At 37.5% G+C, this 13823-nt stretch overlaps 1 protein-coding gene across 2 annotated transcripts in view; it reads right to left on the reverse strand.

Moving 5' to 3' along the window:
* Positions 1-2186: 2186 nt before the first annotated feature.
* The window catches only part of NUDCD1 (NudC domain containing 1), a 56738-nt gene continuing 45101 nt past the window's right edge, over positions 2187-13823 (reverse strand). For both annotated transcript variants that reach the window (XM_037048403.1, XM_037048402.1), the window contains exons 9-10: positions 4835-4991; positions 2187-2667 (exon numbers count right to left, since the gene is read on the reverse strand). In XM_037048403.1, coding sequence (XP_036904298.1) covers positions 2375-2667; positions 4835-4991 — 450 coding nt within the window. In that variant the 3' untranslated portion in view covers positions 2187-2374. The remainder of the gene's footprint in view (positions 2668-4834; positions 4992-13823) is intronic.

Here is a 13823-nt window from a genome sequence, read left to right on the forward strand (position 1 = left end):
ATTATCCCAGTAGTTTTCAATTCAACATAATAATGTAAAAATTGTATGTTTGAAGGAACAAAATTGATTATATCATATGGAAATTTGCTTATATATATTGCCATATAACCGGTTATTTAAGCACCTACATTAATCTGCATTGTTCTTATACTTCTTAAGAGAGTATTTATGATCTTTGAGATATATTTTAAAGAAAATTTAAAGCTACTGTCACATTATAAAGGCTTTTGATAGTTCACTCTCTGAATAGTCTTTGGTTCAGTAAGTTTTACAATGAACTTAAAAAGTTCTGAAAAGATCCCAGTTTTGTTTTTTTGGTTCACCCACACATTTTCCCTCCTGTGTTCATGACCTTGTGATGCTTGCTACCTAGTCTCTTTCCGAATGCTAATAGTTCGATTAGAACTTCAGTTGTCACTACCAGTTCTCAGGGCTTTTCCCCATTTTTTATCAAGCGTCCCAATACTTCTCTCTAGGAAATTAAAGTCTGACTTAGTGTTTAGAACATGCATGTCATGCTATCTTTTTCTTTCTTTTCTCTCAAACTTATTTCTCTTTCTTACACTAAAATTTAATTCAGCAAGCACTCGCGAAGACAGGCAAGAGATACAGTAGGAATATTGAGTTGACCAAGAAGTCTGTTTGTTTTATGTAAGATGTCTCTAATAGTGCTTAGCTGTCTTTAACTTAATTTGAACTTTGTTAATAAGACTGTATTGTGACAGCTGTCATATCAGCATGCATTTTAAAAATCTATCAAAATTGGTGAATTTTTGTGCAACCATTTTCATACTGAAGATGAAAGAAAATACACATTTTTGGTACATTATGCTTTATTACTGCAAAAAAAAGTAAAAAGGCAAATGAAACACAAAAAAGGATCTGTGCAATGTATGGAGAAAGTGCCATGATTGGTTGAACATGTCAGAAGTGGTTTGTAAAAGCTTCTTAGTAACACTGATATTTTCGCCAAATAATTCTTTGGTGTGGGGCTATCTTATGCATTGGAAGATGTTTACCAGCACCCTTGGCCTCTACCCACTAGAAGCCAATGACAGGAGAGAGCTGATGTATTCAAAATATCCCAATCAATAAAGTCATTGATGAAAACAAAAAATGTGTCTTTTATATTATGGAAAAAACTAAACGGACTTTTTAGCCAACCCAATATTTTCTATCTTGTACATCTTTTCTTCATTTTATGCCTCTTATATTAAGGTCTCAACTTCCTTATTGAAATATAAAATACAACTTGACATTATATAAGCACGACTAAAAAGTAGAAAAAATAAACAATTTTCACAATACATGAACATCTAAAGAAACCCGAAGACATAAAATGAGAAGCTAAAATTCAAGGCAAAAAATATTTAATTTATAAATAAATTTTTCATAACTGTGGAAATATAAGAAATATAAGGACGTATTATAATTTGTGTGCTAGACTGTTACATTACTGGCCCCCAATGAATCATAGCCCCCGCTGCCTGTATCCTTATATATCCCCTTTCACACTGACTCCAACTTGGCCACGTGACTTGCTTTGTTCAATGGAAGATGACCAAATATGACAGAAGTATGGGCTTGGCAAGGTCTTATACATAAAGGCTTGCCCTTTTGGAATGTTTTCTCTCACGGGAAGAAGCACGGCCTAGTCTACTTACTGGAGGATGAGAGGCCATGTAGAACACAGACAGTTGAGTCAATGAGTCATGAGAAATTATAAAACTTCCTTGTTTTAAACTCCTGAGTTTTGGGGTTTGTTGTGCAGTGATGGATACGAGCTACTCTTTGTAGAATCTTACCATTTCTGTCTGTGAAAGAACAAATGGATAAAAAACTAAATAAACTATACTTAATTTGAAAACACCTAAGGTCTCTCAGCCAACTTCAACAATATTAGACCTGCTGTATTCCTCTTGTACTTCCCCCTGTACCTCAGCTATTCAGTTCATTTAATTATTTATAAGAATCAACATTGTAACTATTATCCTATCCATTCCATTGGTACAGAATGTAGAAACTGTATCAATGAACAAAGAGTACACGATAAATATTTTTATTATTATACACTGAATTGTACATTTTTTTCATATAAAAGATCACAGCTTCTGTCTTTAAAAAACAATTACAGCACTAGTAGTATCTTTACGTTTTTCACAGAAGCTATTTTTTTCTAAATTTGCAGCTTCATTTCATAGCCTTTATAGAATAAACTCTTGAATATATTTCCAGTCTCCTTTAAAAAATAAAAATTCATACAGGATAATTATATTTAACACATTCAAACTGGACAGGTTACAGTACAACTGCCCAGCCTTCCAGCGACCTCTGACACTTTCCCCAGCACAGGGAGGCCAGCGTGCTGAATCCACTAATGCTCTGTTTTTACCTTTATTAAAAAGAGGTTTCTGGTAGTCAGAACAAATAATCTCTCATTTGTGGCTTGAAAGCCCAAAATAGGATCATTGGTTTCTAGGCTTGCTACTTGCTGCTTAGCAACCTGCCCTACTTGCCGGCCTTCCTTCCTGTTGTACAGGACAGTGGGCATGGGAGTGGGCTGGCGGTAGATGAACACCCGGCGGAGGCACTCGCACAGGGCGGCGTAGGAGTAGTCCGGAGCACAGGTGAAAAATTTTTTGTCTCTCTTTGATGCTTGGACGTAGCCTGCCAAGAAATAGGAGACAAACAAAAGAAAAACTATATATTAAACAGAAGGAGAAAAGTTATGACTTAACATTTCACAATTTTATTACAAATTAAAATGCCTAAATTAAATATATACCAGAAATACTCAACAATGAACATTTATGATTAACCACAATCAATCTCTCCCAAATGATGCAAACATAGAGCTTTAATACCTAAGGCACAAAACAGACAGGGTTTCATCTCTTCAAGAAAGGGGCAATATAGCACCACATAATTTCCATGAATACTTAAAACGCTAAAAATCTAAAAATTTAAATGCGAAAACATGCCAACATATCTTTAATTGCTAATTAATAATTAGGGTCATCAATAACAGATAGGCATCATATATATATTTTTTAATTTTTTTAAAATTTATTTATCTTTAGAGGGGAAGGGAAGGAAAGAAGGAAAGAAATATCAATGTATGGTTGCCTCTCATGAGTTCCCTGCTGGGAACTGGCCTGCAACCCAGGCATGTGCCCTGACTGGGAATCGAACTGCGATTGTGTGGTTCGCAGGCTTGTGCTCAGCTTGTGCCCAATCAACTGAGCTACACCAGCCAGAGCTATATATCTTTTTCTTAACAAATAAACGGGAAAATGTTTATAGGATACCATTGTAAAATTATTTCAGAAGTGAATTAAAAATGCAGGCCCTATTCCTGAAGGTACTAACATGTACAACATGTTCTCATTATTTCTATGCGAGTATTTTTATGTACCAATACCAACACTGTACAGAATTTTGTTGTACTTCAGCTCCCAGAAGTAGAACCTTGAGACCACTTCAAGCTTAAAAGAAAATTCAAGTATCTAATTTTTAAAAACTTCATTAGGATATTCCTTGAAAACTAATTAAACTATGAAAAAACAGTATTAATCTGCTTAACAATTATCTTTCCAGATTTAAAAACCTAAAATCTAAACTAGGATTTTCAGCCATAACATGTAAGATAAAAAATATAAAACAAGGGTACTGTAAAGTTCACCAGACAATGAATGAGCAAAGGAACCACTGAGCACAGTCAGATGAATATTCTGCTTTTTAATATTAAGCCGGGTTTGAGAAGGAAAAAAGAGGATGTAGCTTTCTATTTGAGCAGCTTAGAATCAGTTCTCTGGGCCAACCTCAGCTAAATAATGTACATAGTATCTTTGGACTACATATCTACTATGATGCTGAGTTAACTTAAAGCTCAATCATAACAATCTTCTATGCTAGGGGACTTGGGGATACAAATAGAGGAAGTGAGCATACGAAAATTGTTTCCTCTTCCTAAAAAAGAAGATAGAGAATAAAAAACACAGAGATTACAGTGGAAAGGCTGGAAATATGCGGTTAAATTACTTAATCAAACTTTATTTCAAGTCATAAAAAGCCATCGGAGTCTGAATTAAACAGTTTAGCAGCTATATCATTAACTCTAGGGGAGAGCTGACAAATCTCTATAGTTAGGGTCGTGTACATATTTAGCCATCAGAATGTGCAACTTTACTTCCTGTTGCCAGTTTAACATAACCTTTCAATAAGTCAATAACGGTAGCTAATTCATGTACAACCTTTCTTCCTCACACTATTTAAGTATTTTGACAGAAAAGCAATTACTGCATACGTCTACAATTAGACAACTTAAAAATTTTCAAGTCCTAATTTTAAATTGGTATTTTCCCTTTTATCCGACAGGATAAATTTTATTTCTGCTGATCATCATTTTCCCTAAGTGTTTTCATTTATGATGGTTCTTTGCACTTAGGACCCGTGAAAGATGTCTCCTATTGTTCACAACCACAGAGCAAGTCTACGGCATTTCTGGAGATCATTCTGAAGAGCCCTGAATACAACCTCCATGTAGGGTACTGTAGAACTCCTCGCTCACATTCAAATACTGTACAGCGGAACTGTAACGAACTATTCAAGTGGTTAGATAACCACTTCGATCTGTGCTCTGCATTGATCTTCTGCACAAGTCCTACTGTTTCCAAAGTACCGATATTCATCAAGTATAATTGCGGCGTAGGTCAATCCAAATGTAATTATTAGGACAGCTCAAATTTTTAAAAAAGGAGAAAGAAAACTTTATAAAAATGGTGAGTGCAATTTCTGACGTAATGAAAGCGCCGTCCGAGGCCTTGCTGCACACCTAAAGCATTGAAGGTCGCAATGTGCTCCCACATGTCTTGCCGGCTGGTGTGCGGCTGCCAGAGGAGGGCGTCGACATCGTGGCGCAGACAGAAGCCGGGCATCTCCTTCGGGTCCACGACCACGGAGAAAAGGTACTGGTTGCTTCCAAGATTCACCTAACGTACAAACAGAGTGACAACAAATATAAGTTTTACTCAACAAATTATTAAAAATAATGATGACAAAAACTGACTTAACACTTTGTCGGTCAGTAACCGTTCTAAACTTTTTATACACTTAACCTGATGAACTCTTCATAATGCCCTGGGAGAAACATGCTATTATATTAGCACGTTAGCTATATTTTAAAGCAGAGAAAGTGAGGCACAAGGCACTTCAGTAACTTGCCCAAGAACAGCCTGGAAATAAGTCGTGGACCTGAGATGTGGGCCCAGAGTCTATGTTCTCAACCACTGGGCTAAACCACCTGTTCACTATTGATACCGAGTTTAAAATATGATATAAAACACCAATTTATAAGCAGAATATTTCCAAAACCACAGAATACAAATGCTAACTTTTAATAATAATTACTAAGAACAATGACAGCTACTAGGATTTAGGAGCACATCCATATGTCACACATTATAAATATTAATGAGAACAACTGACAGGCTATTATTATAATCATCTAGCAGATGAAAGCACATACTTGGAGAGCTTGAGTAACTTGTTTTAGGCTACACAGAAAAATCACAATGCTCAGATTCAAACTCACATCTGTTTACAAATTATTTACGCTGGTGTGCTATTTAACTACAGTATTGATATCGAGCATGTTTACTATGTTGACTTTTATTGCAATCTTGGTGGCTGAAGCTATTCATTTTAATATAAAGTAATCAGGTTGAGACTCGTAAGTGGATCCCATCTACAGGCTGCAGTGATACTCTTTATTAGAAACGTTAGCAATGTAAAATGTCTGAACACCAACACAATCACATCAAATGCAGAAAACACAAAATGTGCCTAGTACTTGATAAACATGGAATTGTTTCCATAACTGTTAGAGCAGACTGGAGAATAAAATGGTGAAAATTAAGAGGAGGCCTGACCTGTATTCAATAGGGAAAGCTGTGGTGTGGGCTCCCCAGCAAGAGGACTGACGGGTACAGCAATCTCAGAAGAGGCTACTGGTCACAGGAGAATCCAGGGACAGAACAACCCAAGTTCTGGGGCCCCAGGAATGCAGGGAGGCAGGTTCCTGGGTGGGGCAGGTGCTTGTTGTCTACAGGAGAACAGGCCAGCACACAATATTCACAGACTGTTTCTTTTCTCCCTGTGCTGCCAATAATCACTGGCTAAGTTGGGTTAATTTTCAAAACCACCAGCAACTCGCTGATAGACCAACACTGTTTCACTCTTTTCTCTGAATAACGCCCCCCAACTCCCAGCCGCTGCTATTCTCCCTTGTTTACCAAGGGCTTTCACAGAAGAAAAAGGTAATTGAAATACAAATGCAAGTGAAATAATATTTTCATAAAAATGCATTTACTTCCATGAGCCAAGTGCCTTAAGAATCTATTGAGCACTAATAGGGAAGGTGACTAACTGATCTCTAACCCTGTCATGCTTGACTTGAATGTACAACAGTGAGAAGAACGAAGGGCCCTAAGCCACCAAGTCAAAGAAGAAAAGGGACTAGCCAAAGGGACAATGATGTGGGGACTGACTGAGGAGGGCCAGCTGTCCTAAAATTTGGGACAACTGTAGTAGAATAAACAAGAATTTTTAGAAAAGGCTAAACACTGAGAGAGTTCACCCATGAAAATAAGATGGAGACGCAGATCTCTTGTGATGGGCCCCTTACTCAGACTCAGATATTCTCTTCTGCTTCCACAGACCCTATACGTACAAACTCCCAACAGAGTGGAGTCAAAGTACTGTTAATTACAAAACCAGCAATCTCACATCACATGGTTAGCTTCTGCCATTCCCTTGATATAGCTTGGATTCTTCCTGCACTTTCTTGGCTGATGGAATTCCATTTTCCAAGATTCAGTTCAACCACCTCTTGCTCAAGACACTTCTCCTATTCTCATGGTTATATGAGCTGTATGAACTCTGAGAATCCCTACCATCATGTATATTATTCCTAAAAAGTTATTGATCATACAGCAGTAGATTATTAATATGCACGTGTAAACCACCTGTGGTAGAATGAATGATGTCGCCCTAAGTTGTCCACATCTCCATCCCCTGGAACCTATGAATATGTTACCTTACATGGCAAAGGGGACTCTGCAGATGTGACAAAGTTAAGGATCTTGAACTGGGGAGATAATCCTGCATTATCTGGGTGGGCTCAGTATATTAATAAGGGTTCCCGTAAGAGGGAAATGGCAGTGAGGGGTAGTCACAGACATAGAAGGGGACAGGACAGCAAAAGTAGAGGGATAGGAGAGACAGGTTAGGGGGTGCTATGCTGTTGGCTTAGAAATTGGAAGCTGAGACCACCAGCTAGGGAATGCAGGCAACCTCTACAAGTTGGAAAGGGAAAGAAAATGGACTCTAGCCTCCAGAATGAATGCCCCCAATACCCATTTTAATGACCTGTGACCTCTAAAACTCAAAGACTGCTGACTTCTGGAACTCACAAGAATAAATTTGCATTTTTTAAAATATTTTATTTATTTATTTTTAGAGAGAGGGGAAGGGAAGGAGAAAGAGTGGGAGAGAAACATCAGTGTGTGGTTGCCTCTCATCTGTCTCCTACTAGGGAACTGGCCTGCAACCCAGGCATGTGCCCTAACTGGGAATCGAACCGGCGACCCTTTGCTTCACAGGCCTGTGCTCAATCCACTGAGCGACACCAGCCAGGGCTAAATTTGCATTTTGGATACTGCACAATTTGTCCCAGCAGCAGCAGGAGACAAGTGCACCACATACCCTTCAAGACTATCTCGAGAACCCGAAGCCTGTCTTCTTGTCTCCACATTCTAGATAAATACTTCTGAATGGATTCTTTTATGTAGGAAATTATTGTTTAGAAAGACTTCCAGCAAAGCTAATCTATCTTCAGAGTTAGGAATGTTTTATTCTAGCTTACAGTTAGAATAATTAATTGGCAGAGGATTTTGTAAAGCAACAAATCTTACAATAAAGGTATTACAGAAATACCCACTATAGTTTCAGCTGTGTGCGCATCACTTTCAATTTTATACTTTCCTACAGTGCATCTCAGTACAGAGCTCGGGGATCTGCTTCTCTAAAAGTGAACAAGTTATTCTTCAAGTAAGATTTGGATGCTCTCAATATACTGAGAGCCAAAGTTCTGGAAGTTTAAAAAACAAATTATAATAAACTAGTCTGATGGTAATAACTTATTGAAGACAAAACATTGCCTTTAAAAGAGATAAACAATTTGAAATTCTTTTTTCTTTATGTAGTAAGAGACTGTGTGGCTGACGTTCATCCTACTTAGTAAGTCCTTGCCTTCCTGTTCCTCATTTTGAAACCAGGCACACCACACAGCTAAATGCAAAGGGTTGCACCACTGCAGGAAGACTGCTAATGCGTGGGCTGATCAGGAGCCATGACAGGGAATAAGCTCACAAGGCCACTCAAAGGTTGCAGGCTAAGAGCAGATAAGTGACTTCCGTGAAACTAGTGTTTATAATACCCAAAAATGTTTGGTTTCATTTTTCTAATGGTAGTACTAGAGTCTCTTGTACTATTTTATGCATTTATACTAATTTATACTGACATCTGTATATTATATGTACTGCATAATATGCTTACATATTATACTAATTTATGCTTTTTTACTACTTTTTCTTGCCTTACACACTAGCTAGGATTTCCAGCATAATGCTGAGGAATAATGAGGGCAAATGCCTTCGTAGGGAAGCAACTGGTCTTTTACCATGAACTGTGTTGTTAACTGTAGGTTTTTTGAGGAGGGTAACAGTTACCCTCAATTCCTAGTTTGCTGAGCAATTTTATCATAAATGGAGGCTAAATTCTGTCAAATTATTTTTCTGTATCTCCTAGGGTGGTCAAATATCTTTCTTCTTTGTTGATCACCTGAATTACACTGACTAACATTTGAATGTTGAATCAATCTCGAATTTCCAGGATAAGCTCCACTTGGTCATGATTTATTATCCTTTTTACTCACTGGATTAGATTTACTAATATTTTACTGAAATATTTCAAACACGACTTTCATGTAGTCAATTGACTGTCTTCTCCTTTTCGTTGCTGAACACTTAGCAATGAAAGACTCCTGTATATTAAATCAAAGTGAAGACATTCAAATAACCTTTAATCAGTGCTATTACCAAATTAAATTGAAAAATAGTATTAAGAAAAAGGTTTTACCTATCCAGAAACAAAGTATTTGTTAGGAGGCCATACTGAAAATAAATGACATGAAACTTTAATTCCAAATTTATATTCTGTGCATAGGACTGCTAAAATTTACTGTTTTTAATATGCATGAAACACTCTGTAGGTAAAAACACCTGTTTCCCCTTTACGTTCACAATACTACCACACTGACACAACATTCCTGACACCAGATGCGTGGGCTGTCCACACACCAAGCTTCTCTGACACCAGCTGGATGTCCTAAGATGTAATTCAGTTCAGAAAGAATCTACTTGGACAAAGCATCAGGTTCCACGGGTTAGGGGCTCAGTCCCACAAGACCCCCTTTCCGTACCCCCTTCCGATACCAGTCACATGTTTCAGCTGTCACCTGTATGCCTGACTCATTGGCTCTAAGTCAGGGTTCTAACGATTCCCTCCTTGGGTTTGACAACTTGCTAAAATGTCTCAGAGAATTCAGGGAAACACTTAACTTACATTTATCAGTTTATTATAAGAGGACACAATAAAGATGAACATCCAAATGGAAGGGAGGCGTAGTGAGAACTAGAGAGGAAAGCACTCTGAGCTTCCATTCCCTCACCAAACATTCCCTCACCCTGGTACCTCCGATGTCTGTGTACAGCAACACAGAAGCTCTATGAACCCTGTATTTTGGGGATTTTCATGGCAGTATCATCACATAGGAAAGATTAATCTTTAACTCAGTCAGTACCTCTCACCTTCCTGGAGGATGAGAGATAGAACTGAAAATTCCAAGCTCGTAGTTGTGACCTGGTCTTTCTGGGGACCACACCCACCTGAAGTTACCCTGGAGCCCACCAAGAGTTGCTCCATTAGAACAAAAGACACTCCTATCACCTAAGAACAAATGCTAGGGGATTGAGGAGCTCTGTGTCAGGAACCAGACCAAAGACCAAATATTAAAACAAAAGATGCTCCTAATGCTTTTTCCAGGAAATTACAAGGGGTTTAGGAATTCTGTGCCACAAACTAGGGGGGGCAGAGACTAATATATACATATTTTCTATAATTTCACAACCACCTTATTTAATCTTCACTTCCTGAGAATGAGGAATACGATCCCATTTTATAAAAGTGAAGACTAAAATTCAAGAGGTTGAGAGATTTAAGATGCTAATAAGTAGTACCTAAGATTTAAGTTCAATGTGCTTCCAAACCCATGTTCTATTTTTTTGAAGGTTTTATTTATTTACTTTTAGAGGGAATGGTGGGTGAGAGAGTGAGAGAGAGAGAAACATCAATGTGTAAGAAAGACATTGATCGGCTGCCTCCCGCACTTAATCGCTGTAACCGCATGCTCTCCAAAAGCCTGTTTTATAGTAGTGACTAAGCAATCACCAGAGTATGTCCCTGACTGGGCACTATTTCAGACACGGTAATCCACACACTATAAAATATGTGTGTACTCAGCTTGGTTAGTTCAGCTGTATTGATAAGTTCTACATACGTGGCATGTCTAAAATTGATGTTTATAAACAACAGCAAAGAAGTCGTATAAAATCTTGAGTTGCAATTTTGTTTGAACAGCCATCCATAAAATAAACTAAATAAATCAAAGACATTTAAACACTGACTAGACGTTGAGCATAGGAAGTTGCCGGACAGGATCTGAGCTAAGTGATGTAAAATGCAACTGGGGGGAATGCATCTACATTTTTACTTTACTAAAAACTGTAAGAAAAAAATAACTACTAGTACTTAGAAATATAAGGAAAAAACACAATTTTTTCATTCTGAAAATTATCCAGTTGGATCTTTAGCTGTATACATCATAATTAATATCGAATTTCAGGAAGTATTCTAATGGAGGGCATATATAAAAATATAAAGGAGGGCCTATAACACAATAGTAATATTAAAATATAAAATACAAACTTCCAAGAGGAAAAAAAGAGAAAGCAGGTGAGGAAATACCGTGGTTGTGTCTGGTGTAGGTAACTAAGGGATGGAAGGTAACTTGTGCACAGAGGTATGAATAAACTAGGGGAACACATAAGGAAAGGCAGAACCCTTCAAGTAGAGAGAATACAAATGCAAAGGCCCTGAAGAAGCAGCATGTTCAATGTGGGGAAAAGCAAGAAGGCCTGAGTGGCTAAAGAGTAAGCCGGATTGAAAATGAAAGACAATCAGTACTGGATTTTAAACTACGGATCTCAGCACTGGTAGCAAAATCAGTTTAGTAGACCAGAAGAGAATTTTCTGTTTTATTTCATTAAAAATAGTATGGAGCCCTGGCTGGTACAGCTAAGTGGATTGAGCACGGGCCTGCGAACCACATGATCGAGGTTCAATTCCCAGTCAGGGCACATGCCTGGGTTGCGGGCCAGTTCCCTGCAGGGGACGTATGAGAGGCAACCATACATTGATATTTCACTCCCTCTCTTCTTCCCTTCCCCTCTAAAGATAAATTTTTTAAAAAGTATGGAATGGAGTACTAAGGTATGTCCTATACAATAAGGATAGTATTGCTTTGTGAAATATTTGCTTGAAATTTGTGTTTGTTGTATTTCAATTTAAAGTATATATAGTAAGTCACAGAAAGTTTAAAGGGGGTGTGAAGACCATGTTAAAGATCCCAGATACTATTCTTAAAATGGCAGGTAGAAAGCCATCACAGAAAGAAAAAGGAGAGAAATGACAAAATCTACTAAAGCCTTAGGATTACTTTAGTAACTGAAAGGGGAAGACGAGAACTATAGAGCAGAGAGACCTAGTGACACCCCATAACTAAACTTCACACCACAACACTAGGGGGAAAAGAAGTAGCAAAAACTACCAAGTTCCTCTTAATGTGATGCACCAGAAAGAAAGTATTTATGTAGTATTCCCCAGCAAAAATGCAACAAGTGAACCTTGCTCTTGAGGAAATTCTGGAGACAGTCTATAAAAGGTATAAAGTCAAGTCATTGCCACGAAGGCTTGATAACTGGATGTTCCAAATAAAGGACATTTAAGAGGCATCACAACTAAATGCAATATGTGACATGAGGTTGCGTAACAAACCAGGGGGAAAATCTGTTATAAAGTACTTTATTTGAGCAACTGGTAAAATGTAAACATAGACTCCACATTACGCAAACTATTCTATCAAAGTTAAATTTCCTGAATTGTATTGTGGCTATATTTTTTAAAATTTGGGGTAAAGGGATACACCATGTGCAACTCATCCTTAAATGTTTCAGCAAAAAGGAGGCAGAAAAACAGAAAATTATGAATGTGGCAAAATTCAATATTTGCTAAAATCTACATGAAGGTTATTATTTTATTTATTTATTTAGTTAGTTTTTTTTAAAGATTTTATTTATTTATCTTTAGAGGGGAAGGGAAGGAGAGGGAAAGAAACATCAATGTATGGTTGCCTCTCGTGGGTCCCCCACCGGGAACTGGCCTGCAACCCAGGCATGTGCCCTGACTGGGAATCGAACCTCGATCATGTGGTTTGCAGGCCCACACTCCATCCACTGAGCTACACCAGCCAGGGCTGAAGGTTATTATTATAGACTGAGCTATATCCCCTCAAAATTCATGTTAAAGTCCTAACCCCCAGCACCTCAGAATGTGATTGTCTCTGGAGAGAGGAGCTAAAAAGAGGCGATAAGGGTGGGTCCAAATCCAATAGGACTGATGTCCTTATAAGAGGCAGTCAGGACACAGTCACACGCAGAGGAAGACCATGGAAGACAAGGACACACAGCCATCTGCAGTCAAAGAGAGAAGCTGCAGAAGATTCTAACCATGCTAACACCTACCACCTTGGTCACAGACTTCTGGACTCCAGCACTGAGAGAAAACAAATTTACGTTGTTTAAGCCACCCAGTTAATAGTCCTTCTTAAGGCAGCCTGAGCAGAGAAATTATTATATAGCTTAATTTCTAATATGGTCAAATTGATAGATAAATCCAAATAAACAAAAAGATTATGTATCCCAAGGAACTTAAGAATGTAAAGGGTCCTGAGACCAAAAGGCTTGAGAACCACTAGCTTAGATACTTTCTAAAAATATTTTCTTCCTCTATTACCTTCTGATCCTATCCTTAATATCTTTTTGGGAAAAAAAATAGTGTATCAGGTATGTGCCTTTTCTACTGGCTTTCAAAATGACAGTAGACTAAACAATTATTTCTGGTTTGTAAATCCTCTATGCAGGTATAAAAGTTGCAAAAATTCTTTTCAGCTGCTTCCATCTCATATTTTAAGCAGTATATGATGAGTATCATGTGATTTGAGAAATTAACTGTAATTTAAACTTTTAAGTATCCTATCACCTTTCGGCTGCTCAAGTCTATATTTAATTTGACCACTTGTAGTCCAGTTTTGTCCAACAGAAATAAAATGCAAAGAATGTACATAAATTTTTAATTTTCCAGTAGCCATATTAAAAAGTAAAAAAGAACAAATTAATTTTTAGAATAAATTTTAACTAAACATGTTCAAAATATCTGAACCTACACATTCATATAAAAGTTATTATTAATATATGTTATTCTTTTTTCATGCTACTTCAAAGTCTGGTTGTCTATTGTACATTTACAGGACATGCCGATTCAGACAGGCCACATTTCAAGTGTTCAATGGCTACTATGTTGGCAGT

The sequence above is a fragment of the Sturnira hondurensis genome, unplaced genomic scaffold (genome assembly GCF_014824575.4).
Source record: "Sturnira hondurensis isolate 20B ecotype Veracruz unplaced genomic scaffold, ASM1482457v3 Scaffold0006413, whole genome shotgun sequence".
Classification (NCBI taxonomy): Eukaryota; Metazoa; Chordata; class Mammalia; order Chiroptera; family Phyllostomidae; genus Sturnira; species Sturnira hondurensis.